The 26,232-nt window shown below is 41.2% G+C and overlaps 2 protein-coding genes across 3 annotated transcripts in view; both read right to left on the reverse strand.

Annotated features, from left to right (window-relative positions):
• The window catches only part of SYNRG (synergin gamma), a 95,934-nt gene extending 80,387 nt beyond the window's left edge, over nt 1-15,547 (reverse strand). The window contains exons 1-3 of the mRNA XM_037742446.1: nt 15,387-15,547; nt 4,545-4,585; nt 401-522 (exon numbers count right to left, since the gene is read on the reverse strand). Coding sequence (XP_037598374.1) covers nt 401-522; nt 4,545-4,585; nt 15,387-15,463 — 240 coding nt within the window. The 5' untranslated portion in view covers nt 15,464-15,547. The remainder of the gene's footprint in view (nt 1-400; nt 523-4,544; nt 4,586-15,386) is intronic.
• Nucleotides 15,548-19,214: 3,667 nt separating this feature from the next.
• DDX52 (DExD-box helicase 52) overlaps nt 19,215-26,232 on the reverse strand; it is a 34,195-nt gene continuing 27,177 nt past the window's right edge. The window contains exons 13-15 of one of the 2 annotated variants that reach the window (XM_017539888.2): nt 25,576-25,647; nt 23,751-23,843; nt 19,215-19,814 (exon numbers count right to left, since the gene is read on the reverse strand). In XM_017539888.2, coding sequence (XP_017395377.1) covers nt 19,757-19,814; nt 23,751-23,843; nt 25,576-25,647 — 223 coding nt within the window. In that variant the 3' untranslated portion in view covers nt 19,215-19,756. The remainder of the gene's footprint in view (nt 19,815-23,750; nt 23,844-25,575; nt 25,648-26,232) is intronic. The other variant, XM_017539890.2, reaches the window with a different exon arrangement.

Here is a 26,232-nt window from a genome sequence, read left to right on the forward strand (position 1 = left end):
TTTTGAGAAAGAGTCCCACTTTGTTGCCCAGGCTGGAGTGCAGTGTTGTGATGTCAGCTCACTGCAACCTCCACCTCTGAGGTTCAAGGGATTCTCCTGTCGGCACACACCACCACGCCCAGCTAATTTTTGTAGTTTTAGTAGAGATGGGGTTTTGTTATGTTGGCCAGCTGGTCTCGAACTTCTGACCTCAAGTGATATGCCGGCCTTGGCTTCCCAAAGTGCTGGGATTACAGGCGTGAGCCATCGCGCCCAGCCTTTTCCCTCACTCTTATGAACACATCTTCATTTTAGTTTGAAACAAGACATTTATTTACATTTATTTCTAATTGTAATATTAAGTTGATATATAAACGTAACAACAAACAATAACTTTGTAAAAAACCAACTAAAGAAGTACCTGCATAGCAATAGGTCCTTGGGACATCTGAGAGCTGTAATTCATTCCCATAATGCCCTGCATGTTAGGCTGCATGACAGAGACCATAGGAAATCCTTGTTGCTGCATCGGCATCAGGCCTGCTGAAAATGTAAAGCATTATTAAAGTCAATGTGTTTTAAAGTTTATTTTCTTAAAACCGTTAAGTACCTAAAGGACTTGTTACTTGGCAAGAAGCAGAGTGTAATGGAAAAAGCACAGGGTTCTGAGTGAGACAGATGTAAAGATGAATTCCAACTCTATCGTTTACTTAGCTGTGTGATCTTGAACAAGCTACAAAACTTCATCTGTAAAATGAAGATAATATCTCTTCTATGGAATTTGTATGCCTATTAAAAAACTAACAGTATGGCCTAATTGGGGTATTCATACCCTTGTGTTGTTCCATTCCATAGTGAATAGGGCTGACCAGTATAACCAACAGGATACTGTGGAAATGACAGCATATAACTTAAAAGTCTAGTTATTTTTTTTTTTTTACCCAGAGTCTCACTCTGTCACCCAGGCTAGAGAGTAGTGGTATGATCTTGGCTCACTGCAACCTCTGCCTCCTGGGTTCAAGCGATTCTCCTGCCTCAGGCTGCCAAGTCACTGGAACTACAGGCACCTGCCACCACGCCCAGCTAATTTTTACATTTTTAGTAGAGATAGGGTTTCGCCATTTTGGCCAAGCTGGTCTTTAACTCCTGACCTTAAGTGATCCGTCCACCTCAGCCTCCCAAAGTGCTGGGATTACAGGTATTAGCCACTGCACCTGGCCCAAAGGCCAGCTCTTAAAAGACACTGTAGTTTCCTCCTTGTTCTTTTTGATCACTTGCTCTGGAGCAAGCCACTGCCATGTTATGAGAATACTCAGTAAGACCTATGGGGAATCCATGAGGTGAGGTACTGAGGTCTTCTGCCAAAAGGCAGCATGAATTTGCCATCTATGTTAATCAGCTACCTTGGAAGCAGCTCCATGAAACTTTCAGATGACTGCAGGCCTGGCTAACATCTTTACTGCAATCTCATAAGAGGTCTTGAGCCCGAACCACCCAGCAGAGCTACTCTTAGATTCCTGACCCACAGACACACTATGAAATAATAAAATGCTTACTTTTTAAAGTTCGGGATAACTTGTTACACAGCAGCAGATAACTAACAAAATAACAGTTAAGGGCATGAACTCTGGGAGCCAACTAGAAATGCCAAATACTACTTTGGAGCCTTGGGCAATTTACTTCTTTCTTCTTGGTTTCTCATTTGTAAAACTGTTTAATACTTACTATGTTTAAAGAAATGTTATTCTTCTTCCTTTTCATTACATGAATAGGTAACATAACAATTATCACAAAATTGCCATAGCAGAAAACTATCATGAAAGTATGATTTAGGCTAGTGTTTTCCAAACTTTTCCAAGAGCAGAGGTGAATGAATATACATCCCTTTGGGATTTTGATACATACTAAATGCCTACCGTATGCTAGGCATACTACATGCTTGGTACACAGAAGTGAATAAAACAAAATCCCTACATAGCCTGAGCATAAATTTCATTCTAATTTTGCATTCAAACTACATCCATGTTGGTTCTACCATTAAGAAAGCAGCTTTATATCAAACTGTCAACTTAAAAAAATTAAAGATCTAGGAAATTATACCATGTTTATCTTATGGTTTTTGTGTACCTTCCAGGTTATTTATAATAACTTAGCCTAATTTCAGAAGCACAAACATTTGTGGGTAACAGTTATTACAGGTAGGCCATTCACTTATTCAAGTATTTGAGGCCTACTCCATATTAGGCACTGTTCCAGGGACATAGCCATGAACAAAACCAGGTCTTCACTCTCATGGAACTTACAGTGTAATCAGGACAGACAGATAATAAAAAAAAATAAGTACATGTCAGGTGGTGATAAGAGCTAGGGCAAAAAATAAAGCAGGGCAAGGGGGAATGGAGTGGATGCTATTTTACATAGGGCAATTAGAAAAAGTTTCACCAGGGTGGCATTTCAGCAAGGACCTCAAGGAAATAAAGAACCAAGCCATGCCAATATATATATGTTTTTTAAATTATTATTTTGATTTTTTTCTTTTTTTCTCCTGTTTTTAAAACCAGCCATGCCAATATTTGGGAAGAATATTCCAGACCAAAGAACACCAAGTACAAAGATCACAAGGTGTCATGGAGAATTAGAATACACAGATTGAAAATAGCCACAGTAAGATGTTTTCTGTCTTATTTCTCTGGACTTAAAGTTTTATTCATTTTAATTGACTTTAGTTTATTGAATGGGTAACTATGATACCTGGTATAACATTTCAAGGCACAAAAGCGTACACAGTAAAAAATAGGTCTCTTTCTTTCCTCTGTCTCCTGTTCAAGTACTCATGATCTTGTGGCTATCCTTGCTACTGGTTTCTTACATATGTTCTCAGAAATGATACATGCATAATTTAAAGCCTTCAAATGACCAAAAAGTCCATTCTAACAAACTGTTAAAAAAATAAAATCTCCAAACCAATTCCAAATTCCCTAAGAAAAAATATCAGGCAACATTTTGGGATCTCTTCTTGTCCAATTCCTTCACTCCATATGCAGATTTTTACTTGAAAGTTTATAGAAATGCAAAATAACAAACCACAATAATGAACATATAACTCTGTAATACCTTCCTAAAGAACAAAAGATCTCAAACCATTTGATCTCAATCTGGGACACATCTAATTACAGATAGCTTAAATAATGCAGAAACACGAACACGATGAAAACTATACAACTGACCCTTGGAAAAACTTACTTGAAACTCAACCACCATCACTGATTATAAATGAAGACAAAGCCAGGATGAGCCACTGACCACCTGCTACTGAGCTGCTCTTTATCTTTTATCTCTACTGGTGACCCAGGAGTCTCTGTTTCTCTAGCAAATCTATGATAACCAATCAACGCTGACTTTTTAAGAAGACCAGTTTTCAGAAGCAGCTTGGTGTGAGAGGAGACAGAATATATCAGAGTGGGAGAAATGAGCCGAAAGAATCAAGAGAAAGGCAGATATATTTATTCCTTCTTCACTGTTGTGTCCCAGGTGCATGGCAGCATAGGTCAAGATTATATTCCTTCACTACTATTTCCTTGAAGACAAAGCTAGAATTGATATTGGTGGGCCCTGGTCTGAGACCAAGAGAGAAGGGGCATACTTAGTAGAGAAATTTCTCGGAATAAAACAAAGACTTGGCCAGATATGGTGGCTTATGCCTGTAATCTCAGTGCTTTGGGAGGCCAAGGCAGGAGAAATCACTTGAGCCCAGGAATTTGATCCCATCCTGGGCAACATAAGGAGACCCTATCTCTACAAAATATTTTTAAAAAATCAGCCAGGGGTGGTGGTATGCACTTGTGGTCCCAGCTACCTGGGAAGCTAAGGTGGGAGAATTGCTTGAGCCTAGGAGGCCAAGGCTGTAGTGAGCTTGACTGCGCCAGTGTACTCCATCCAGCCTGGGTGACAGAGCAAGACCCCAATATCAATAAAAATAAAAACCCAAAGCCAAACAAAATCCTGAAACTTAAGCTGAATCAGAGTATGTGATCTCTTTTAATTTCAAAATTATATGTTTATAATACATGATTATAATAAGATACTATCAAATAGAGAAAAAATACCAGTGTGAAACAACTAAAGATGTTTGTTCATTCATTCAACAAACATCTACAGAGAATGTATTATGTTAAATCAGCATAGTGGGTGCTAGAGATGAGCATTAGACAGATGTGGCACTAACAATCAAAGAGAAAGACATCAAGTAAATTACAGCTCATTTCATTTTTATCACCTGTTCTTTAACATTCTTGTCCCAAAAGTCTCTTTCACCTCTGAGGTTAAACAAGCTATGAGCATAATGTTTATATAAGTTTCGGAGAAATTAAGAGTGATCCTTATAACTACCCAAATTATACAGTTTTTGAGAAATATTAAGAGTAGCTGCCATATAGGTTTAAGAGCATGCAAAATTTTACTCTACTTAGCAGCAACAGAACTTATTTTCTATTTACTTATTTAATTCCCAGATTAAGAAACACAAGAGTGAAAAATAAACATTCAAAACTTAAGCTTTCACATACCTTGAGGGGGTCTTATCCCACCTGCAACAGGAAACATGAAGCTGAAAACAGAATAAAAATACATCATAATCTTCATATGCACAAAGATTTCAAATAACACATGGTTTTTTACATGGATGAAAGACTCATTGATGGGATCTGGTGTTTGTTCTGCAGTACAATACTGAACTGCCCAACATCAGTAGATTAAGCATCCATGGATGCATGTCAGCATGCTAGTGGAGACAGAAACTTGTTGAAACAGCAGACACAAGACCCTGAAACTAGTCCTGGCTCTGTCACTGTGTGTCTTCTCTGGATTCCAATTTCCCCACTGATCAAATGAGAGAGTTTAATCAGATTCAATTCAGTCAACATTTATTGAGTGTCAACTACATTAAATGATGGAATCTTGTAATCTAAAAGACACATATGCAGGCAAATAACTATACCACAGGGTCAATGTGCTAACCGCTATAAGCGAGGTCCAAATTACTAATAGAAATGAGGAAAAAAAAATGAATTTGAATGGGATATATCTTGAGAAGTTTTATGGAAGTAGCTCTCGAGCTAAATCTTAAAGGAAAACAGAGGCACACTATCTATTTTGAGCAAAAGGTTTGAGGCAGAGATGCAGGGATGTTTGGAGAGATGAATGTAGGTCAAATGTTAACTATATGATTCAAAAGCAAGCAGACTGTACAGGGCCTTTATTTAATTAAAAAAATTTTGTTTTTGAGATGGAGTTTCACTCTTGTTGCCCAGATTGGAGTGCAAAGGCATGATATCGGCTCAATGCAACCTCCACCTACTGGGTTCAAGCAGTTTTCCGGTCTCAGCCTCCCAAGTACCTGGGATTACAGGCGCCTGCCACCATGCCCGGCTAATTTTTTGTATTTTTAGGGATGGGGTTTCACCATGTTGGCCAAGCTGGTCTCGATCTCCTGACCTCAGGTGATCCACCTGCCTTGGCCTCCCTAAGTGCTGGGATTACAGGCATGAGCCACCATGCCTGGCCAAAGGCCTTTAAAATGTTTAATTTTATTTTCGAGTATTATATGAAGTTGTCAGAGGTTTTATTGCTATTGTGGTAACAATATTACCACAATAGCAATAAAACCTCTGACAACTTCATATAATACTCAAAATTCAACATTTTTTGGTAACAATTTTATATGTAACATAAAATTCTATCATTTTAACCATTTCTTAAGTGTATAATTCCATGGCATAATTAAGAACATTCACAATACTGTACAACCATTACCACTATCCATTTCCAGAACTTTTCCATCATCCCAAACAGAAACTCTGTACCCATTCAACAATAAGTCCTCATTATTCTCTCTCCCCAGCCCCTAGCAACCACTATTTTGTTTTCTGTTTCTATGAATTTACCTGTTGTAGGTAGGGACCTCACATAAATGGAATCATATGATACTTGCTCTTTTGTATCTGGAGTATTTCACTTTGGCAAACACTTTCAAGGTTCACCTATATTGTAGCATGTATCATGATTTTGATCCTTTTTATGGCTGAATACTGTCTGCGTATGCCACATTTTGTTGATCTGTTCTCTTCATGGACATTTGGGTTGTTTCCACCTCTTGGCTGCTGTGAGCATTGCTGCTATGAAACAAAGACCTGTTTGAATCCCTCTTTCAATTCTTTCAGAGATATGCCTAGGAGTGGAATTGCTAGGTAGTATGGTAATTTTATGCTTACTTTTTGAGAAACTGCCAAACTGTTTTCCACAGCAGCTGCGCCATTTTACCTTTCCACTTGGAATGCAAAAGGGTTCCAATTTTTCCACATCCTCACCAACACTTGTAATTTTCTGGGTTTTGTTTTTATTATTTTTTTCTGAGATGAGTCTCGCTCTGTTGCCTAGGCTGGAGTGCAGTGGCACAATCTTGGCTCAAGATTGTGAGCCAAGCAATTCTCCACGTTCAAGCAATTCTCCACCTCCCACGTTCAAGCAATTCTCCCAACTCAGCCTCCTGAGTAGCTGAGACTGCAGGCACGCACCACCATGCCGGGCTAATTTTTGTATTTTTATTTATTTATTTTTTTTGAGACGGAGTTTCGCTCTTGTTACCCAGGCTGGAGTGCAATGGCCCGATCTCAGCTCACCGCAACCTCCGCCTCCTGGGTTCAGGCAATTCTCCTGCCTCAGCCTCCTGTGTAGCTGGGACTACAGGCACGCACCACCATGCCCAGCTCATTTTTTGTAGTTTTAGTAGAGACGGGGTTTCACCATGTTGACCAGGATGGTCTTGATCTCTTGACCTCGTGATCCACCCGCCTCGGCCTCCCAAAGTGCTGGGATTACAGGCTTGAGCCACCGCGCCCGGCCTAATTTTTGTATTTTTAGTAGAAATGGGGTTTCACCATCTTGGCCAGGCTGGTCTCAAACTCCTGACCTCAAGTGATCTGCCTGCCTCGGCCTCCCAAAGTGCTGGCATTACAGGTGTGAGCCATCACACCCAGCCATTTTTTTTTTTTTTTTGAGACAAGGGTCTGCCATGTTCCTCAGGCTGGTATCAAACTCCTGGTCTCAAGCAATCCTCTCACCTTAGCCTCCACAGTAGCTGAGATTATAGGTGACAGCCATGGTACCTGGCTTATTTTCTGTTTCTTTGATGATAGCTATCCTGATAAGTGTGAAGTGATATCTCATTGTGGTTTTAATTTGCATTCCCTTATGTCAGAAATTTTTAAGTAGGAGAGTTATACGATCAGAAATGAGCTTTAGGAAGTTATTCTGGTAACAGGGTATGGCAGAGAAAAAGTAAAAAGAACTAGTTAAGAAACTATCACAATAATCTTAAGAGATGAAAAGTATCATAATGAAAGCAGTAGAAATGGAAAAGTAGAAGTAAATAAAAGATATGTAAAAGAAAGGATCACTATGACTTGGCAAAGGCCAGGATGGGGGAACAGTAGTGCAAAAGCAAAAAGAGCTGAAGATGATGCTGAGGCCCTGATCCTGAGTAACTGCAAAGGATGGTGATGCATTCAATGAAAACAGGAAGCTCAATATGAGCAGGCTTGGGGAGAAAGGTGGTAGGAGTGTGTTCATGAGGAACAATTTAGCAGGCAATCAGAAAAGTAACTCAAGCTCAGGAGAAAGATCTAGAGAAATCTAGTTAGGCTTTTTTTTTTTTTTTTTTTTAATTGAGACAGAATCTTGCTCTACCACGCAGGCTGGAGAGCAGGGGCACAATCTCCACTCACTGTAACCTCCATCTGCCAGGCTCAAGCAATTCTCCTGCCTCAGTCTCCCATGTAGCTGAGACTACAGGCAAGCACCACCACACCTGGCTAATTATTGTATTTTCAGTAGAGATGGGGTTTCACCATGTTGGCCATGCTGGTTTTGAACTCCTGGCCTCATGATCTGCCCGCCTTGGCCTCCCAAACTGCTGAGGGTACATACAGTCTTACAGTGAAAACTGAATAGGAAATGCTCATCAAGAACCAAGAAAGTGCTTATAACTGAGATTTACAACTGAGGAAGGACCACATTTCAGCAAGGAAGCAGTTACCAGTGGCTAATGCTGTAAAATGGTGGTGAGAATGAAGATTAAAAAATGAATCACTGCTTTCACAAATGGTGATCTTTGAGTGAGTAGTTTCAATAAAGAGATTCTAGGGAGAAAAAATTTAAGAGATAGAATACCTACTTAGTGATTGATAAGGTTTTTGAGGAAATGGGATTAACACGCAAAGTGGCAAAAGGGGGCAGAGGCTTGCGGTGATGCATGCCTGTAATCCCAGCACTTTGGGAGGCCAAGGCAGGCAGATCACTTGAGGTCGTGAGTTCAAGGCCAGCCTGGTCAACATGGCAAAACCCCATCTTCACTAAAAATACAAAAATTAGTTGGGCATGGTGGCATGTGCCTGTAATCCCAGCTACCCGGGAAGCTGAGACATGACAACTGCTTGAACCCAGGAGGCAGAGGTTGCACAACTGCACTCCAGCCTGAGTGATGGAGCCAGACTCTATCTCAAAACAGAACAAAACAAAACAAAGTAGCAAAAGGGATCTGCTTTGAAAAGGAAGTGGGACTTCTTTCTCTGAGATGGGAAAGAAAAAGGGACAAACCAACAAAGACTTCTGAGTGAGAAAGGCTCTTAATCTGGGAGTCAAGGATCGGAAAAGGAGGTTTCTAGATACCGTTTAGAGAATCTAGTGAATGGCTGGGTCTGGTGTCTTACACCTGTCATCCCAGCACTTTGGGAGGCCAAGGTGGGAGGACTGCTTAAGACCCCGACTTTGAGACCAGCCTGGGCAACGTAGTGAGACCCATCTCTCCAAAACAACAACAACAGTAATAAATGAAAGAGATAATAGTGATTCCTTTCCAGAAAGGTTTCAATTTACTGCACCTAGTTCCATCAAAAGAATCAGTATCTATGAGAGTTACAGCCTCATGGAATGAATTTTTCAAATAAGAGATGGAAGGAGAAATCACTCGATTCATGGACTGCAGAATGGATGTTGCTTTAGCAGGCATGAGAACATTAACCTTCTTATGCATTGCCATCAGAGCTCTTGGGTGACCAGCCACATTGTCAATAAGCAGTAATATTTCCAAAAGAATCTTTTTCTGAGCAGTAGGTCTCAACAATGGGCTTAAAATACTCAGTAAACCATGCTGTAAACAGATATGCTGTCACCCAGGCTTTGTGGTTCCATTTACGGAGTATCGGCAGAGATTTAGCATTTTAAAAGCCCTGACATTTTCAAAGTGGTCCATGAGCATTGGTTCAACTTAAAGTCACCTTATGCATTAGGCCCTAACAAGAGAGTTAGCCTGTCATTTGGCGCCAGGCATTGACTTCTCCTTTCTAGCTAGGAAAGTCCTAGATGGCATCTTCGTCTACAGTTAAAATCTGGCCAGGCACGGTGGCTCGCGCCTGTAATCTCAGCACTTTGGTAAGCTGTGTCAGATGGATCACTTGAGGTAAGAAGTTCAAGACCAGCCTGGCCAACATGGTGAAACCCCGTCTCCACTAAAAATACAAAATTTAGGCCGGGTGTGATGACTCATGCCTGTAATCCCAGCACTTTGAAAGGCCAAAGCAGGTGGATTACCTGAGGTCAGGAGTTTGTGACCAGCCTGGCCAACATGGTGAAACCCCATTTCTACTAAAATATAAAATTAGCTGGGCATGGTGGCGTGCACCTGTAATTTCAGCTAATGGGAAAGCTGAGGCAGGAGAATCACTTGAATCCAGGAAGCGGAGGCTGCAGTGCGCCAAGATCGTGCCATTGCACTGCAGCCTGGTGACAAGCGTGAAACTCCATCTTAAAAACAAACAAACAAACAAAAAACCAGAAAAGAAATTAGCTGGGTGTGGTGGCACACACCTGTAGTCCCAGCTAGTAGGGAGGCTGAGGCAAAAGAATCACTTGATCCTGGGAGGCAGAAATTGCAGTGAGCCAAGATCATGCCACTGCACTCCAGCCTGAGCAACAGAGAAAGACTTGGTCTAAAAAAAAAAAAAAAAAAGAAAGAAAAAAGAAAAAATCTACGTTTAGCATAGCCACCTTTATCAACGACCTTAGCTCTTCCGAATAACTTGCTAAAGCTTTCACATCAGCACGTGCTGCTTCATCTTGCACTTTTATGTTCTGGAGATAGCTTCTTTCCTTAAACCTCATCAACCGACCTATTAGCTTCCAACTTTTCTTCCGCAGCTTCCTCACCTCTCTCAGCCTTCAGCCTCCATAGAATTGAAGAGACTAAGGATTTTGCTCCAGATTAGGCTTTGGCTTAAGGAAATGTTAAGGGTAGTTTGATCTTCTATCCAGACCACTCACCCTTTCTCAATACTGGCAATAAAGCTGTTCCACTTTCTTAACATTTGTGTTTCCTTGAATAAGTCTTTTAATTTCCTTCAAGAACTTTTCCTCTGTATTCACAACTTGGTTAAGTGCTGTAAGAGGCCCAGCTTTTGACCTACCTCAGCTTTCAACACTTAATGACTAAGCTTTATTATTTCTAGCTTCTGATTTAAAGGGAAAGATGTGCAACTCTTCCTTTCACTTGAACACTTAGAGGCCACTGTAGTGTTAAGTGGCCTAATTTCAATACAATTCTGTCTCAGGGAATATGGAGGCCCTTGGAGAGGAAGACAGGGGAACAGCTGGTAGGTGGAGCAGTCAGACTACACAAAACATTTATCAATTACGTTTGCTGTCTTATACGAGCTGGGCTTGTGGTGCTCTAAAACAATTACACTAGTAACATCAAAGATCACTGATCACAGGTTATCATAACAAATAATAGTAATGAAAGAGTTTGAAATATTGTGAGAATTACCAAAACGTGACAGAGACATGAAGTGAACACAGGCTGTCGGAAAATTATGCTGATAAACTTGCTGGATGCAGGGTTGCCACAAACCTTCAATTTATAAAAAAAAACGCTGTATCTGCTAACTGCAATAAGGTATGCCTGTATTCAGTAAAAGACATTACTCATATGCTAAAATTGATAAATTTAGGAACAATGAATACATTTAAGTAATCAACCTGTCAAGGGTTTTAAAAATCAGCCTTAAACATGTAAATTAGTCATATGACCTAGTGGCTCAGAAGAATTGGAAACTTGTGTTATATTTTTTCTTCCAGCTTTGCCATAAAGTAACTGTGAAGCTCTGTGCAATCTCCTTCACCTGCTGTCTGGTTTCCCCTCTGTCAAATGAGGATGCAGAATCAAGTCTGCCAAAGTCTCAGCTAAGACAACCACATAGACATGAGTAACATACAGATATATAAAGGTTATTCTGAAAACAAAATTAAGACTACTGACAAACATGATTTTCTCTATAAGAATTTAGCAATTGGGACTGCTTAGTGACCTATGAAAAATTCATTTTTCTCTGAAATGTTTAGACAACTAATATCAACATGCTTAAATATTGGTTAGATAAGCAGCTAAGACATTAATAAGACAGCAAAAGCTTGGCAAAAAACTGGGCAGCAAGGTGACCAACAATTTAATTTCAAAGGTAAAACCACTAATTCATATATTACTGATATCTCGGTATGAAAGCAGAGCTCTGTCACTTACCTAACTCATTTGCCCCTCCTTTTCAGTTCACTTTGCTACTAACCTAGATTTGACACTAGCCCTCACTTCTTAGGCCTAGACTCCTACATAAAAACTTTTGTATTTTTTTAAATAATTTTTGAGATGGAGTTTTGCTCTTGCTGCCCAGGCTGGAGTGCAATGGCGCAATCTCAGCTCACCACAACCTCAGCCTCCTGGGTTCAAGAGATTCTCCTGTCTCAGCCTCCTGAGTAGCTGGGATTACAGGCATCCGCCACCATGCCCGTCTAATTTTATTTTTATTTTTATTTTTTAACTAGAGGCGGGGTTTCTCCATGTTGGCCAGGCTGGTCTCGAACTCTGACCTCAGGCGATCCACCTGCCTTGACCTCCCAAAGTGCTGGGATTACAGGTGTGAGCCACCGTGCCCGGCATAAAAACTTCTTAATGGATCTTCCACCTCCAGACTCTGGTTTCTAATTCATCTGATGCAGCACAAATGAGAGACATCTTTCTAAAGGACCATTAAGCAATAATTAAATGGTCCTTTAGCAAGATGTGCTCCTGGAGTTAAAACCATGGAATGATTTCCCTGAAATGGAATTTCCTTCAACTCAAGCCCTCTCTAGTCTGGGTACAACTCTCCTTTCAGTTTTATCTCACAAAACTCTTCTCCGCCACTCGGAGCCACAGTCTCCTAGCACTGCAGGTGCGCTGTTTCCTTAGTGTTCATGAGGCCTTCTCATCTCTATGACAATCTCTTGACCACTTCCTCTTCCTTCAACTCTGTGGCCCAACTGAAATACCGCTTCTTTGCCTTCAATACAGCTGGAATCCACAAATATTTACAGAATGTTTTCTATGTGCAAAAATGTGCTAGAAGCAGTGGAAGAAAAGACCAGGAAGCCCTCTAAAAGCTTATAAAAGATCAGGAAAAAATAGACAAGTTCACAAATGATAACATCCCAGAAGAACATGACCTCTTTGTTCTCCTTTACTTTGTACCACAGGTATTTTGTACATTCTCCAAGGATGGGGACCATGTTTTGATGTCTTTTTAATTCATTACAGCATCAAGAACAGTACCAGCTGAATGACTGCAGACTAATACAGATCTTTCGACTCTTTTTTTTTCTGCCTTGATTTAAAAAAAAAATTATATTTCTCATCTCTTGGGCAAATTTTGCCCTTTATACAACTCTACCATTTATTCTAAAGTAGCTCATTCAGGATACCAATCAAAAGTAGGCTAATATTAAATTTGGAAAAAGTTATTGTGTTTTGCTTAGCCTCTTAGGATAGAGAGAAGTATCTAAACAACATGGTCAGTTACAGTTCATGGATTTTCTCCATTAAAGGCGTAGAGAAGTTGCCTGTTCTTTTTCTTCAAATACACTTAGGTTGCCATAATGTTAGTTTCCTTATAAAATAATTTCAGGTAGGGTGGGTGGCAAAAAAAAAATTAAAACTAAAATAAAATAACTTCAGCTTTTACCATTACTCTCTACAAAACATAATATTCCTTTTCTATTGAGAGTATAGCTTCTCAGGCTCAGAAAGTTGCCAACATATGTAACACATGTACCATACATTTTTCAAGGTAAGTATCATTTTAACCACTTCTTTCTCTCCCATGTTGTGTAGAATTTTAAAATGAAGATGTTATATTTACAAAGGAGGAAAATTTTAAAATTATTTTAATTTCTATCAAAATTCAACCCATATTTATTTTAAAAATTCGCCTCCATGGACCAATGATACTCAAATACTATAAACTTGAATTTCTGAACCTGAGGTCCTCCCCGCCCCAAAACAGTTTTTTAAGTACATAAAAATTTGGGCCTAGATATCAATTCTTCCAAGTTTACATTTTCCGAGAACTTGGTGCCATGATTAATCATATACTTGATCGAGGGTCCAGGGTTCAAGTCCCAAAGGAAAAAAAAAATTCATATACTTGATCAAAGTGACGCCACCCAAAGACATTTTAGAAACTGTCATCACATATAGATAATAAATAGAGGAGGCCAGGTGCAATGGCTCACGCCTGTAATTCCAGACGTTAGGGAGCCCGAGGTGGGCGGATCACTTGAGACTAGGGGTTTTGAGATCAGCCTGGCCAACATGGCGAAACCCCGTCTCCACTAAAAATACAGAAATCAGCTGGGCGTGGTGGCATGTGCCTGTAATCCCAGCTACTTGAGAGGCTGAGGCAGGAGAATCGCTTGAACCTGGGAAGTAGAGGTTGCAGTGAGCCAAGATGGTGCCACGGCGCTCCAGCCTGGGTAATAGAACGAGACTGTGTCTCAATCAATCAATCAGCGAAAATTAGCCGGGCATGGTGGTGCACACCTGTAATCCCAGCTACTCAGGAGGCTGAGGCAGGAGAATCGCTTGAACCCAGGAGGCGGAGGTTGCAGTGAGCCAAGATCGTGCCGCTGCATTCCGGCCTGGGGAACAGAGCGAGACTTCATCTCAAAGAAAAGAAAAACAAAACAAAAGAAAAAAGAAAATAAATAGGAAATTATTACACATGTTTCTTCTCTAGCCAGAAACTGGCTTGCACCAAGTATTTACTTTTTAAAAAACTCTCTAATGAAAACAACGAAGAGAAAAAAAGAGAAAACAAAGTTTTAAATCTAAAGTCAAAGATGTGCAGAGGAAATGAAAAATGAGGTTGCACACACAGGTGGTTTATTGAACAGCCACTGCTCGTTTTGACATATATATATGTATAAATATATATACCACCTGCAAAAGGTGATAACTTTAAGGATCTTACACTTTTGTAGTGTTCACGACAAAACTGAAACACTGCATATATTTAAAAAAACCTAACACTTCGTTTTCCAAAGATAATTTAGGATACTGAAGATGCAAAGCTACTTTACCTCCAAATGTGTGTGCTGTATATGTTGGTTAGTAAAACAAAATCAGAGTAGGTCATTACAGAAGTGGAGTGAAAACTTTCCAGAATAAAATACTTCCTCAAGTGATGATGAACCTGTCAACTTGCAAATGTACATCTCCCTTACAGTTCTGGGTATAAGAACCACAGGCAGTTCGTAGCTGAAATGTGCCAGAGGGCAGATTTGTTTAAGGGCTAAGAGTCTGGAAGCTTTGTTCTAGTAAATGCGCAACTGCTGTTTAACAGGGCGTTTTCTTTGTTTTTAAATGTCTTTTTAAAAAGGAGACAGACAAGTCTTAAGAGTTAGTATACAAGACAAGAGCTCTGTCTGAAGACAATCACTAATTCAGAGGTCTTTAGATCTTCCTGCTGTTTGTCGCGGGTTAAGGAAATAAAGAGGACAGGACACTAAAAGGGGAAGAGACAAATCGTCCAGGGACACACACCCCTCGGAAACAGTCCTCCAGCTTTGCGAACAGATTTTTAGAGCCCTCCCTTCAACATACCTGGTCAAGTCTAGAAAGCCCGGGGAAAGGGATGACCATGGTCGCTTCGGAGACAGCCAGGACTAGGAGCGGAGTCGGGGTTCCTCATTTACCCCGCCCCCCACCCCGAGAGGACCCCCATCTTCTCTCTCCCCCACACTGGACGCGCGCCCTATTCCCCGCTCGACCCCAGGCGGCCGGCGGCCCCAACTGAGCCCCAAACACAAGCGTCGGGCACCCAGGCTCCACCCGCCCCTTTCGGCCTGGGTCCCTGGGTAATGACCCTTCTCCCGCAGCCCAGTTCTAAGGAAAAGGGTCGGAACTGGAGAAAACCGCCATAACCGCCAAGCGCCCCTCGCCGCCGCCACGGAGACGAGGGGACTGCCGCCCGGCTCTTCACACCCACCTGCCTCCTCCCGCGGCCCCTGCGCCGGCTCCCGCGGCCCCGCCGCCACCAGAACCAGCTCCCGGCCGCAGCGCCATCTTGCTCCGGGCCTGCCGCTGCCGCTGCCGCTGCCTTCGCTGCCGCCACTTTAGCAGCAGCTGTCAACTGAAGACAGCCACTTCCGGGGCAAACACCAGGCCCCACCGCGCCGCGGACCGGGCGATGGGGCGGGGCCGCGCGCCCACGTGACTCCTCCGGCCCTCGAGGCGGCTTGGCGCGCCCTCGGCACGTGACCCGGCGCCGCGATGGGTCCCCGAGGTTCAATTCTAGCTCTTGGGCTGGTGGGGCGGTCGCGGGCGCCTCTCCAAGGGAGCTGATTCATTGTCTGGCAGGGCCCTCTGCAGGGCCCAGCTGGCCACCGAGTGGCAAAGCGCCGTTGGCCCTCCGTTTGAAAACCATGATCTCGGTTTAGTGGAAAGAGTAGGCGGAGTCCCGTTTTAAACTAGACGGTGGGACACTGGTGTTTTTATTATTACCCTTTACACAAGGAACAGATAGGTCCTGAAGGGATAGTCTCACAGCACTGATTAGTGATCAGTTCTCCCTCCTTTCCCTGGAACTCGACAGCTTCATGTTGGCACCCATCACAGACGCTGAAGGCATTTAAAATTTATCAACCAAGAGCACAAAAACCCAACCCACATAAAAAAAAAAAAATCTCCAAGGTGTACTACTGGTTTGGTTCTGTCATCCTGCCACTCATAGTCCCTTTGTTTTTCCTATTCTTGCAGGCAAGTGCAAAACAGCTTTTTTGAAAGCAGTTCATAATTACTCTGAAGCTATTTCGGCATATTTCTGTGACTTTTTTTTTTTTTTTTTTGGAGACAGAGTCTCGGTCTGTTGTCCAGGCTGTAGTGCAGTGGCCATGATCATGGCTCACAGCAGCCTCAGTCTCCTGGGCTGAAGTGATCCTCTAGCCTCAGCCTCCTGAGTAGCTGGGACTACAGGCATGCACCACCACGCCAGGCCAATTTCTTTCGTAGAGATAGGATCTATGTTGCCCACACCGGTCTCAAACTCCTGGGCTCAAGCTATGCTCCCACCTTGGCCTTCCAGTGCCAGGATGTGAGCCACCACGCCTGGCCTGTGATTTTTGTTCCTCTTCTTTGCCTATTGATTTTTACATTTGCAGGATTCAACTCAGGATGTCAGCCTTCCATAACAACCCGTCTGGGTTAGATGCCCTCCTGTGATGCTTTAGCATCATGGCCTTACATCTAACACAGCACTTGCCACACTAGTCATGTGCTACATGATGATGTTTTGGTCAGCCACAGATAGCAGATACAATTTTGGTGGGATGAGAAGTGGAGGTGGAAGACAGAGAGACTGATGATCCTAACCTTTTGTAGACCTAGCATAATGTGTTTGTGCCTTAGTTTTTAACAAAAAAGCTTAAAAGTAAACAGTAAAATTTAGAAAAAGAAAAAACTTCTAAAAAAGGATACAAAGAAAGAAAATTTTTTTACAGCTGTACGTTTGCATTTTAAGCTAAGTGTTATTACAAGAGTGAGAAAGTCTAAAAAGGCCAGGTGCAGTGGCTCACCTGAGGTCAGGAGTTTGTGACCAGCCTGGACAACATGGTGAAACCCCATCTCTACTAAAAATATAAAAATGAGTTGGGTGTGGTGGCACACGCCTGCAGTCCCAGCAACTCAGGAGGGTGAAGCAGGAGAATCACTTGAACCCAGGAGGCAGAGGTTGCAGTGAGCTGAGATCATGCCACTGTACTCAAGTCTGGGCGACGGAGCAAGACTCCCATCTTAAAAAAAAAAAAAGAAGAAAGAAAAACAAAAAAATCTAAAAAACCCAATCTGGACAACAAGCAAGACCTCGTCTCGTCTCTACAAAAATAAAAAATAAAAAAATTAACTGAGTTTGGTGGCCTGCACCAATAGTATCAGCTACTTGAGAAGCTGAGGTTGGAGGATCACTTGGGCCTAAGAGGTCGAGGTTGCAGTAAGCCATGATTGTGCCACTGAACTCCAGACTAGGTAACAGACCCTGTTTCTCAAAAAAGAGAAAAACAAAATCTTATAAAGTAAAAAAGTTAACAGTAAGCTAATTTATTGAAGAAAAAATGTTATATATATGTATATTATACACACACACACATACACACACACACATATATATAGATATATATACATATTTTTTATTCTTTTCTTTTTTGAGACAGTCTTGCTCTGTCTCCCAGGCTGGAGTGCAGTGGTGCAATCTCGGCTCACTATAACCTCCACCTCCCAGCTTCAAGCAATTCTCCTGCTTCAGCCTCCTGATTAGCTGGGACTACAGGTGCATGCCACCACACCTAGCTAACATTTTTTTGCATTTTTTCTTTAGTAGAGATGGGGTTTTGCCATGTTGCCCAGGCTGGACTTGAACTCCTGAGCTCAGATGATCTGCCCACCTAGGCCTCCCAAAGTATTAGGATTACAGGTGTGAGCCACCATGCCTGGCCAAAAAAAATTTTTTAATAAATTTAGTATAGGCTAAGCATGCAATGTTTATAACAGTCTACAGTAGGGTATGTTCCAACTGCCTACAGCATTCAGGACACTAACATGCTGTATGGGTTTGTAGCCTCGGAGCAATATACTGCACCATATAGCCTAGGCATACAATAGGCTATACCATCTAGGTTTGTGGAAGTATAAAACATGATGTTCACCTAATGATACAATCACCTAACGATGTGTTTCTCAGAATGTATCTCTGTCATTAAGTGATGCGTGACTATATTTTTTCCTTTACCTTATCTCTAACATTATATTGTAAGGGTAGGCACTGTGTTATCAAGCCTGTATTCCTAACAAAATCTATGTTTGTTAAAGGAACATTTATTGTGAGTTTATGATGTGTCAGGCACAGTGCTAGGTACTTCCAATTTGAGACATAATTTCATAGATGAAAACACTGAAACTCTGAGAAATTAAGAACTTATTCAAAGTCACTCAGCTGGCAAATGGCTTGTACCAGTATACCTTATATACACTGAGTAAAGGATCTGTTTGCATGAACAAACAAAAAATTCATATTCTTGTAAGTATTTTTATACCCTGTACCAGTAGGTCTTTCTTTAAATAAATTCTGAAGATGAACAATTTCTGTCCCATCTAAAATATTCAAAACAAAGTCCACCTGTTCTGACTCTAGAATAAAAAGCTACGAATAGAGGAAATAAGTAAGTTGAATTCAAATGTTGCTGAGAATACTTCTATGGTCACACTGATAACATTCATGTCATTCTTAGGCACCAGTCTTACTGTGTATGAAGTCAATTTTTCATTCCATTACATAGAACTTATATTTAAGAAAAATCCAATGGCCAATAGTCTCCAACACCATATGATCATAATCCTTTAGCTTAGGCAGAGATCTGCTTACCAGATGAGGAGCCATCAACCTAAGGGAAGATAAGATGTAAGAGAATGAAGACAGAGGTATATCAAGTAACAGGAATGTTCTTCCTTATGAGGATAAAATGTTTATCAGTACTCAAATAATATAATCTTAAGTGGAAAGAGACAGGAGAGAGCATGGTTAAATGATGGAAAATGAAGCAAGGGAGAAGCTGATCATGATCCTGTGCAATATTATGACAGCAGAGGTATTAAGTGTCCAATACAAGGATACTTAATAAACCAAAGAATTTTAAATCCCAGGGAACTTGAATAACCAGCCACAGAAGAGGCCATCAACAAATTAGGAAATATTAAGAGAGCAGCAGGTTTCTTCTTGGTAGACAGCCCATACTACCATCCACAAAAAAAGTGAGGGGTCGAAGGGGTATTTAATGTGAAGGCTTTATTTAGAATTTCTGTTCCAGATGCCTCTCCATAACATTCATCACACCTTCCTTCACATTGGAAGGGAAAAGTCCTTAAGAGTTCCCCACATTTGGGTGATATTTTTTAGCATAAACTTTTGTTCTTCTATAAGAAGTAACTCTCTGGATTCAAACCATAGAAATGTCAGTGAATGTTATTTCCATTGTATAATCATTTAAAAGTCATCAACAGGTGCAGCGGCTTGTGCCTATAATCTCAGCTACTCAGGAGGCTGAGGCATGATGATTGCATGAGGTCAGGAGTTCAAGACCAACCAGGGCAACATAGGGAGATCCCATCTCTCAAGAAAAAAAAACAAGGCACCTACAAATTGAAATTGACTTGAAAGTTTAGGATCATTTTTCACCAGTCCGTGTGCTTGTAGCTGACTTCAAATGTTTGGTACAGGTGACTGTAAGACTTCAAGTATTCCATGAGAACAACATTCATGCTGGGATCATAAAATTGCATTTCTGGGACACTGTTTTTAAAGTCTGTTTTTTAATTTTTGTCTTCAAGAGCTACTTTCTTCTTGCTGTTCTGACGAGTGACCTTTTTCCTGTGAAGAGGAAAGTAAGGAAAACTAAATAAATTCTAGATATATTTACTTTCTATAACCCTACCACTAGTTTAATAAACATTTACTGAAACCTACTGTATATTAAATAATGAGGCACTAGAAACACAAAGATGCATTAGACATGGTCTCTGCCCTTTAGAAAATCACAATCACCTAAGTGAGGCAGAACCATCACAGTAAACTACATGACTACATGGTATGATAGACAGATTTGGACCCTGACCTAAGGGTTCATATTGATCCAGTGCCTACTAAGTGCTAGACTCTGTTATTGAGTGCTTTACATGTATTAACTGGCGTAATCTTCCTAACAACTTATGAGTATTCTATTATTATCCTCTGTTTACAGATGAGGAAAATGAGGCACAGAGTGGTTAAGTAACTTGTCAGTATCACTCATTGAAGAAAGGGAAAAGCTGATCACATAATCCATGTTAGACATGAATCCTATCTGTCTGATCCTATAGCCTAGTGAAGGTTGAATGTCATTAACTAAGCGGTAACAGGTAAAGGAACAAAGTTTTGAGAAAATAATCAGTGTTTGCAAACTATTATTACAGTAATACAAAGTTCTTTGGTGTACATTAACTCATATAATTCCAAATCCCAACTCCACACAGGGAAGTAGATATTAGAACCAGTTCTCTGGCCAGGTACGGTGGCTCATGCCTATAATCCTAGCACTCTGGGAAGCTGAGACGGGTGGATCACGAGGTCAAGAGATCGAGAGCATTCTGGTCAACATGGTGAAACCCCATCTCTACTAAAAATACAAAAACTAGCTGGGCATGGTGGCGCACAACTGTAGTCCCACCTACTCGGGAGGCTAAGGCAGGAGAATTGCTTGAACCCGGGAAACGGAGGTTGCGGTGAGCCAAGATTGTGCCATTGCACTCCAGCCTGGGTAACAAGAGCGAAACTCCGTCTCAAAAATAAATAAGTAAATAAATAGAACCAGTTCCTCTGACTCCAAATCCAGTTCCTCCCCACTCCCTGCAGGGGGCTGAGTTTGTGGTACCTGAAGTGAGGTCCACTAGGCCACAAGGATTCAGGTTTGTAGCTCAACGGGGAAGTTGGGGCTGAAGATACAACCTTAAGAGCTATCAGCATAGAGGTATGAGCTGAGCCTATAGGGATGGGTGGGATCATTAAGGGAACATCAATAGTGTAGAGGTAAGCCAGAGTTGGATCACGATGGGTCTTGCTTGTATGCTATGTTAAGTAGCATGGCCTTTACATGTGAGGAAAATGGAGACACAACCAAAGCACCTTAAGCAGGGGGCTGATATGACAAGATTTATACCAGTGTCTTCAAAGTCTTAGTACAAATTTAAGTTTTAATGACCTCAGAAGTAGGCTGGTGCAGTGGTTCATGCCTGTAACTCCAGCACTTTGGGGGACCGAGGCAGACAGATTGCTTGAGTCCAGGCGTTTGAGACCAGCCTGGGCAACATGGCAAACCCCATCTCTACTAAAAATACAAAAAAGTAGTCAGCCATGGTGGCCCAAGCCTGCAGTCCCAGCTTCTCGGGGGGCTGAGGTGGGAGGACTGCTTGAGCCCAGGAGGTCAAGGCTGCAATGAGCCCTGATTGTGCCATTGCATTCCAGTCTGGGTGACATGAGTGAGACTCTGTCTCCAAAAACAAACAAAAATCCCCAGAAGTATAAATGCTACAGACTTATTTAAAAAAGCATTTAAAGTATGATTATTTAAAATACTGATATATCTTATTAAAATTCAACATAGTCACCATCTTATGTTCTAGCTGATTTTTGACCTTTGTAAAAAATTTCATCAGTTGCTGCTCAGTGCCTGAAAGGACAGCACTTGTTATCTTGGCTTTAAGACTATCCAAAGAGTAATGCATGCACAACAGTTCTGATGTGACCCACTCCTCTCCCACCAACAAGAAAAAGACTATTAAGACAGATTAGGTGACCGAGGTAGCCAAGCATGACAAGGTTCTCTACCAGTCCATCAGTCTAAGTGTCACCCAGAAACCGTTGCCATAAAAAATTAAAATTCAAAAATGTTGGCCAGGTGCAGTGGCTCACACTTGTAATCCCAGTACTTTGGGCAGATCACATGAGGCCAGGAGTTCAAGACCAGCCTGGCCAACATGGTGAAACCCTGTCTCTACTAAAAATACAAAAATTAGCTGGGTGTGGTGGTGGGCGCCTGTAATCTCAGCTACCCCGGAGGCTGAGACACGATAACTGCTTGAACCACGGACGTGGAGGTTGCAGTGAGCTGAGATTGAACCACTGCACTCCGGCCTGGGTGACATGGTGGCAGAGCAAGACTCCATCTCAAAAAAAAAAGTGAATGTGAATAATTCCCAAAACTGAAAAAGTACAAATGGAATTAAAAGGACTAATACTTTTTTCAGTTTGTAGCACTTATCCTTTCCAAGTTATTAAAACTTGGAAATACAATAAAATTTTGGGACACCATATACATTGTATATTTGAACTTTTATTCCTCATAGTCAATACCAACATGTGAGGACTCTTGTTCCACATATTTACAAACTACACGCTAATTTTCATGCCTTTGTTCATGTTGTTCCCGTCTCCATGCCTAAAATTTACCTATCCTTATAGTTTTTCTTGAAACTTCTGTAACCACACCAATTCACAATCATCTTTCCCTTCTCTAAACTCTTATTTAAAAACTAGTCTCTAATTTTCTTTCACGTACATGAGTCTTCTTTCCCTAACTTCAGGAAAAGAGTCTCATTTTATACAGTCTCATCTGAATACCCGATCACCACCAAGTACCTTGCAAGACAACTTGGTAAGTGCCTACTAGTTGATGGAGACAGTTTTTTTTTTTTTTTTTTTAATGACGTCTACGGAACAGATGTGAGGTAACTAGAGAAAAGTATTAGCTTATTTCACAATGATAATATCCTAGGTAGCACTGTCAGGGAAAAAAAAAAACACAATAAATTATAGACTTGGACAATTCTATTAGAGTAAATAATAACCTGGTCCTGGTAGAATTTGAAGAGTGCCATTTTCCTTAAATAGTGGAAAGAGTATTACTGTTCAGAATATCTTGGCCTATCCTTTTTAAAATACAAAGCTTCCTAGTACTACTGGGCAAAATAAGGTAGCCTGTATGTATGCTAAAAGTCTATGCTTTAATATCCTCATAAAACTCAGCTAAGATAGCACAAATGTACCCAAGTAATACTTTTTACAGTTGTTACAATGTGCATCTGCATAAGCCTAAGACTATATTGAAATCCTGCCCAGAATATGGAGCTTCAAGGAAGACTAGATCCATGTGAATCAATGGTCCTAATTATTGGCTTTAGTAGCATGTGCTAATGCGGGCTGTGTAGAGAAGGTGGGCAGTACAATTCTAATTTACAGTGAATTGAAATCGTATTTTCCAAGACGGAAAAAAAACAGATCATTAACATATTGATACAGAAAAATTCCAACATTAAAACAAATTCCCAGCTGGGCACGGTGGCTCACACCTGTAATCCCAGCACTTGGGAAGGCTGAGGTGGGTGGATCACCTGAGGTCAGGAGTTTAAGAACAGCCTGGCCAACATGGTGAAACTCTGTCTCTACTAAAAATACAAAAAAATTAGCTGGGCATGGTGGCAGGCACCTGTAATCCCAGCTACTTGGGAGGCTGAGTTAGGAGAATCGTTTGAACCTGGGAGGCAGAGGTTGCAGTGAGCCGAGACCACACCATTGCACTCCAGACTGGGTGACAGTGCAAGACTCTGTCTCAAAAAAAAACAAACAAAAACCAAATCCCCCAATTACAGGCAACCTAAAATACAGTAGACTGTAGTATCAATTCTACTTCTAAAAAACTACCCTAATGAAAAATAATGCCTACTATAACTTTATGATGGTATCAAACAGCCATTTTTCTTACCACATACTTACCGTTTATCCTTAGCTTTTTCTAAGAAATATTTTGGAGTTGTACTAATGCTCTCCCTTTCCAATGGTTTCTTAACCATCTTTTTCTTTTGTTTGCTGAAAGTTACAAAGTCAAAGAGGAAACAAATTAAGTGCACTTCAATTAGAAGAGCTAAAGCTAAAATTAGTTTTGATCCTTGATCACAAAATTGATTTTTTAAAACCATTTACTGGTTTAAGGTGGGGCTGGATTTACCTTAATAAATAAGATCACCTAATAGCATTTAGAGAGCTAGCTCAAAGGGATGATAAATTCAGTCAACTTTTAAAAAACTGCTGATGCCAGGTGCTCACGCCTGTAATCCCAGCACTTTGGGTGGCCAAAGTGGGCGGATCACCTGAGGTCGGGAGTTCGAGACTAGCCTGACCAACTGGAGAAACCCCGACTCTACTAAAAATACAAAAAATTAGCTGGGTGTGGTAATGCATTCCTATAATCCCAGCTATGCGGGAGGCTAAGGTAGGGGAATCGCCTGAACCTGGGAGGCGAAGGTTGTGGTGAGCCAAGATCACACCATTGCACTCCAGCCTGGGCAACAAAAGCAAAACTCTGTCCAAAAAAAAAAAAAAAAAAAAAGCTACTGGCTGTGATTAAAATATGTCCTGTGCCAACCTTATATACTGTGTCAACAAGTATCAGAGTTTGACTTTGATCAATTAACTTTTTTTATCAGTTTTATGAACTAAAATAATTCTCAGCATATTTCACTTACACTGAACAGGTTTTAAAAGAATCTGAGGCCAGGTGCAGTGGCTCACGCCTGTAATCCCAGCACTTTGGGAGGCCTAGGTGGGTGGATCACAAGGTCAAGAGATCAAGACCATCCTATCTAACACAGTGAAACCCCATCTTCACTAAAAAATACAAAAAATTAGCCAGGCATGGTGGCAGGCGGCTGCAGTCCCAGCTACTTGGGAGGCTGAGGCAGGAAAATCGCTTGAATCCGGGAGGCGGAGGTTGCAGTGAGCTAAGATTGTTCCACTGCACTCCAGACTGGGTGACAGAGTGAGACTCCATCTCAAAAATAAAGAAAATATCTGAATACTTAAAATTTCAAGGATAAGGCTGGGTGTGGTAGCCACACCTGCAATCCCAGCACTTTGGGAGGCCAAGGTGGGCAGATCACTTGAGGTGAAGAGTTTGAGACCAGCCTGGCCAACATGGTGAAACCCCATCTCTACTAAAAATACAAACATTAACTGGATGTGGTGGCGCACACCTGTAATTCCAGTGACTTGGGAGGCTGAGGCAGTAGAACTGCTTAAACCCGGGAGGCGGAGGTTGCAGTGAGCCAAGACTTCATCTCAAGAAAACAAAACAAAACAAAACAAAACAAAAAAATCAAAGGATAAAAAACTGGCAAGGAAATAAAATATAATATTCACAAATAAGCAGTTTTGGGCTGGGTGCAGTGACTCATGCCTGTAATCCTAGCATTTTGGGAGGCTAAGATATAAGACAGTAGGATCACTTGAGGCCAGGAGTTCGAGTCTAGCCCGGCCAACACAGCAAGACCCCATCTCGACTCCCCCCAAAACTAAAAAATATTAGGTATGGTGGTGCATGCCTGTAGTTGCAGCTACCCATGCGGCTGAGGAAGGAGGATTACTTGAGCCCAGGAGGTCAAGGCTACAGTGAGCTGTGATCATGCCACGACATTCCAGTGTGGGCAATAGAGCAAAAAAAAAAAAAAAAAAAAAAAAAAAAAAAAAAAAAAAAAAAAAAAAAAAAAGAATGTATATACAAAGAGACAGAGAGACAAAGATCCAGGTAAATTCAAGATTGTACCTTAGTAGTTTCTGAAAACCTTTTATGTATTCTGGTACAGGACACCCGGCCTGCTGTATAACATTGGCAACGCTGAAAAAGGAACCCATAAACATAAACTTGTATCTTGCTAAACTGATGCTTATGTATGTAAACTCTCTGCACAACGTAAAAGGGAACTAAAACTACACAAAGTAATCCACAAAGTGTTCTGATATATTACCAATTATCACCTGATGTAAGCACATTGGATTACTGACAGAACTACCCACTGCGCTAAAATTAATGCACTGATGAGTAACTATATATAGCAGCTACTTTAACATTTATCAAGCCCTACAAAGCTGGTAAACTCAGTCTTGGAGGAAGCATTGACTGAAGCCAGAGTCAAGCTTAAATTCATTAAGTGACAGTGCCTACTAGAGTGTTGGCACTGCTGCAAGTTTTTGTGTAAAGTAACTTCTTCACTCTTCGCAAGAAACCTGTATAGTAAATACTATCACTATCCTCATTTCACAGACGGAAAGCTGAAGTACATAGTTACACTAACGTTTGGGTCACCAGATTCACATGCTTGGAGTTTCTGAGGCATGTGGTGGATCTAGGTTGTTGGAATATACCCCTCTACACTGCACATTTGAATCTGTTCAAAGAGATACAAAGGCTGACAGGTGGCAG

Source organism: Cebus imitator, unplaced genomic scaffold (assembly GCF_001604975.1).
Source record: "Cebus imitator isolate Cc_AM_T3 unplaced genomic scaffold, Cebus_imitator-1.0 Scaffold121, whole genome shotgun sequence".
NCBI lineage: Eukaryota > Metazoa > Chordata > Mammalia > Primates > Cebidae > Cebus > Cebus imitator.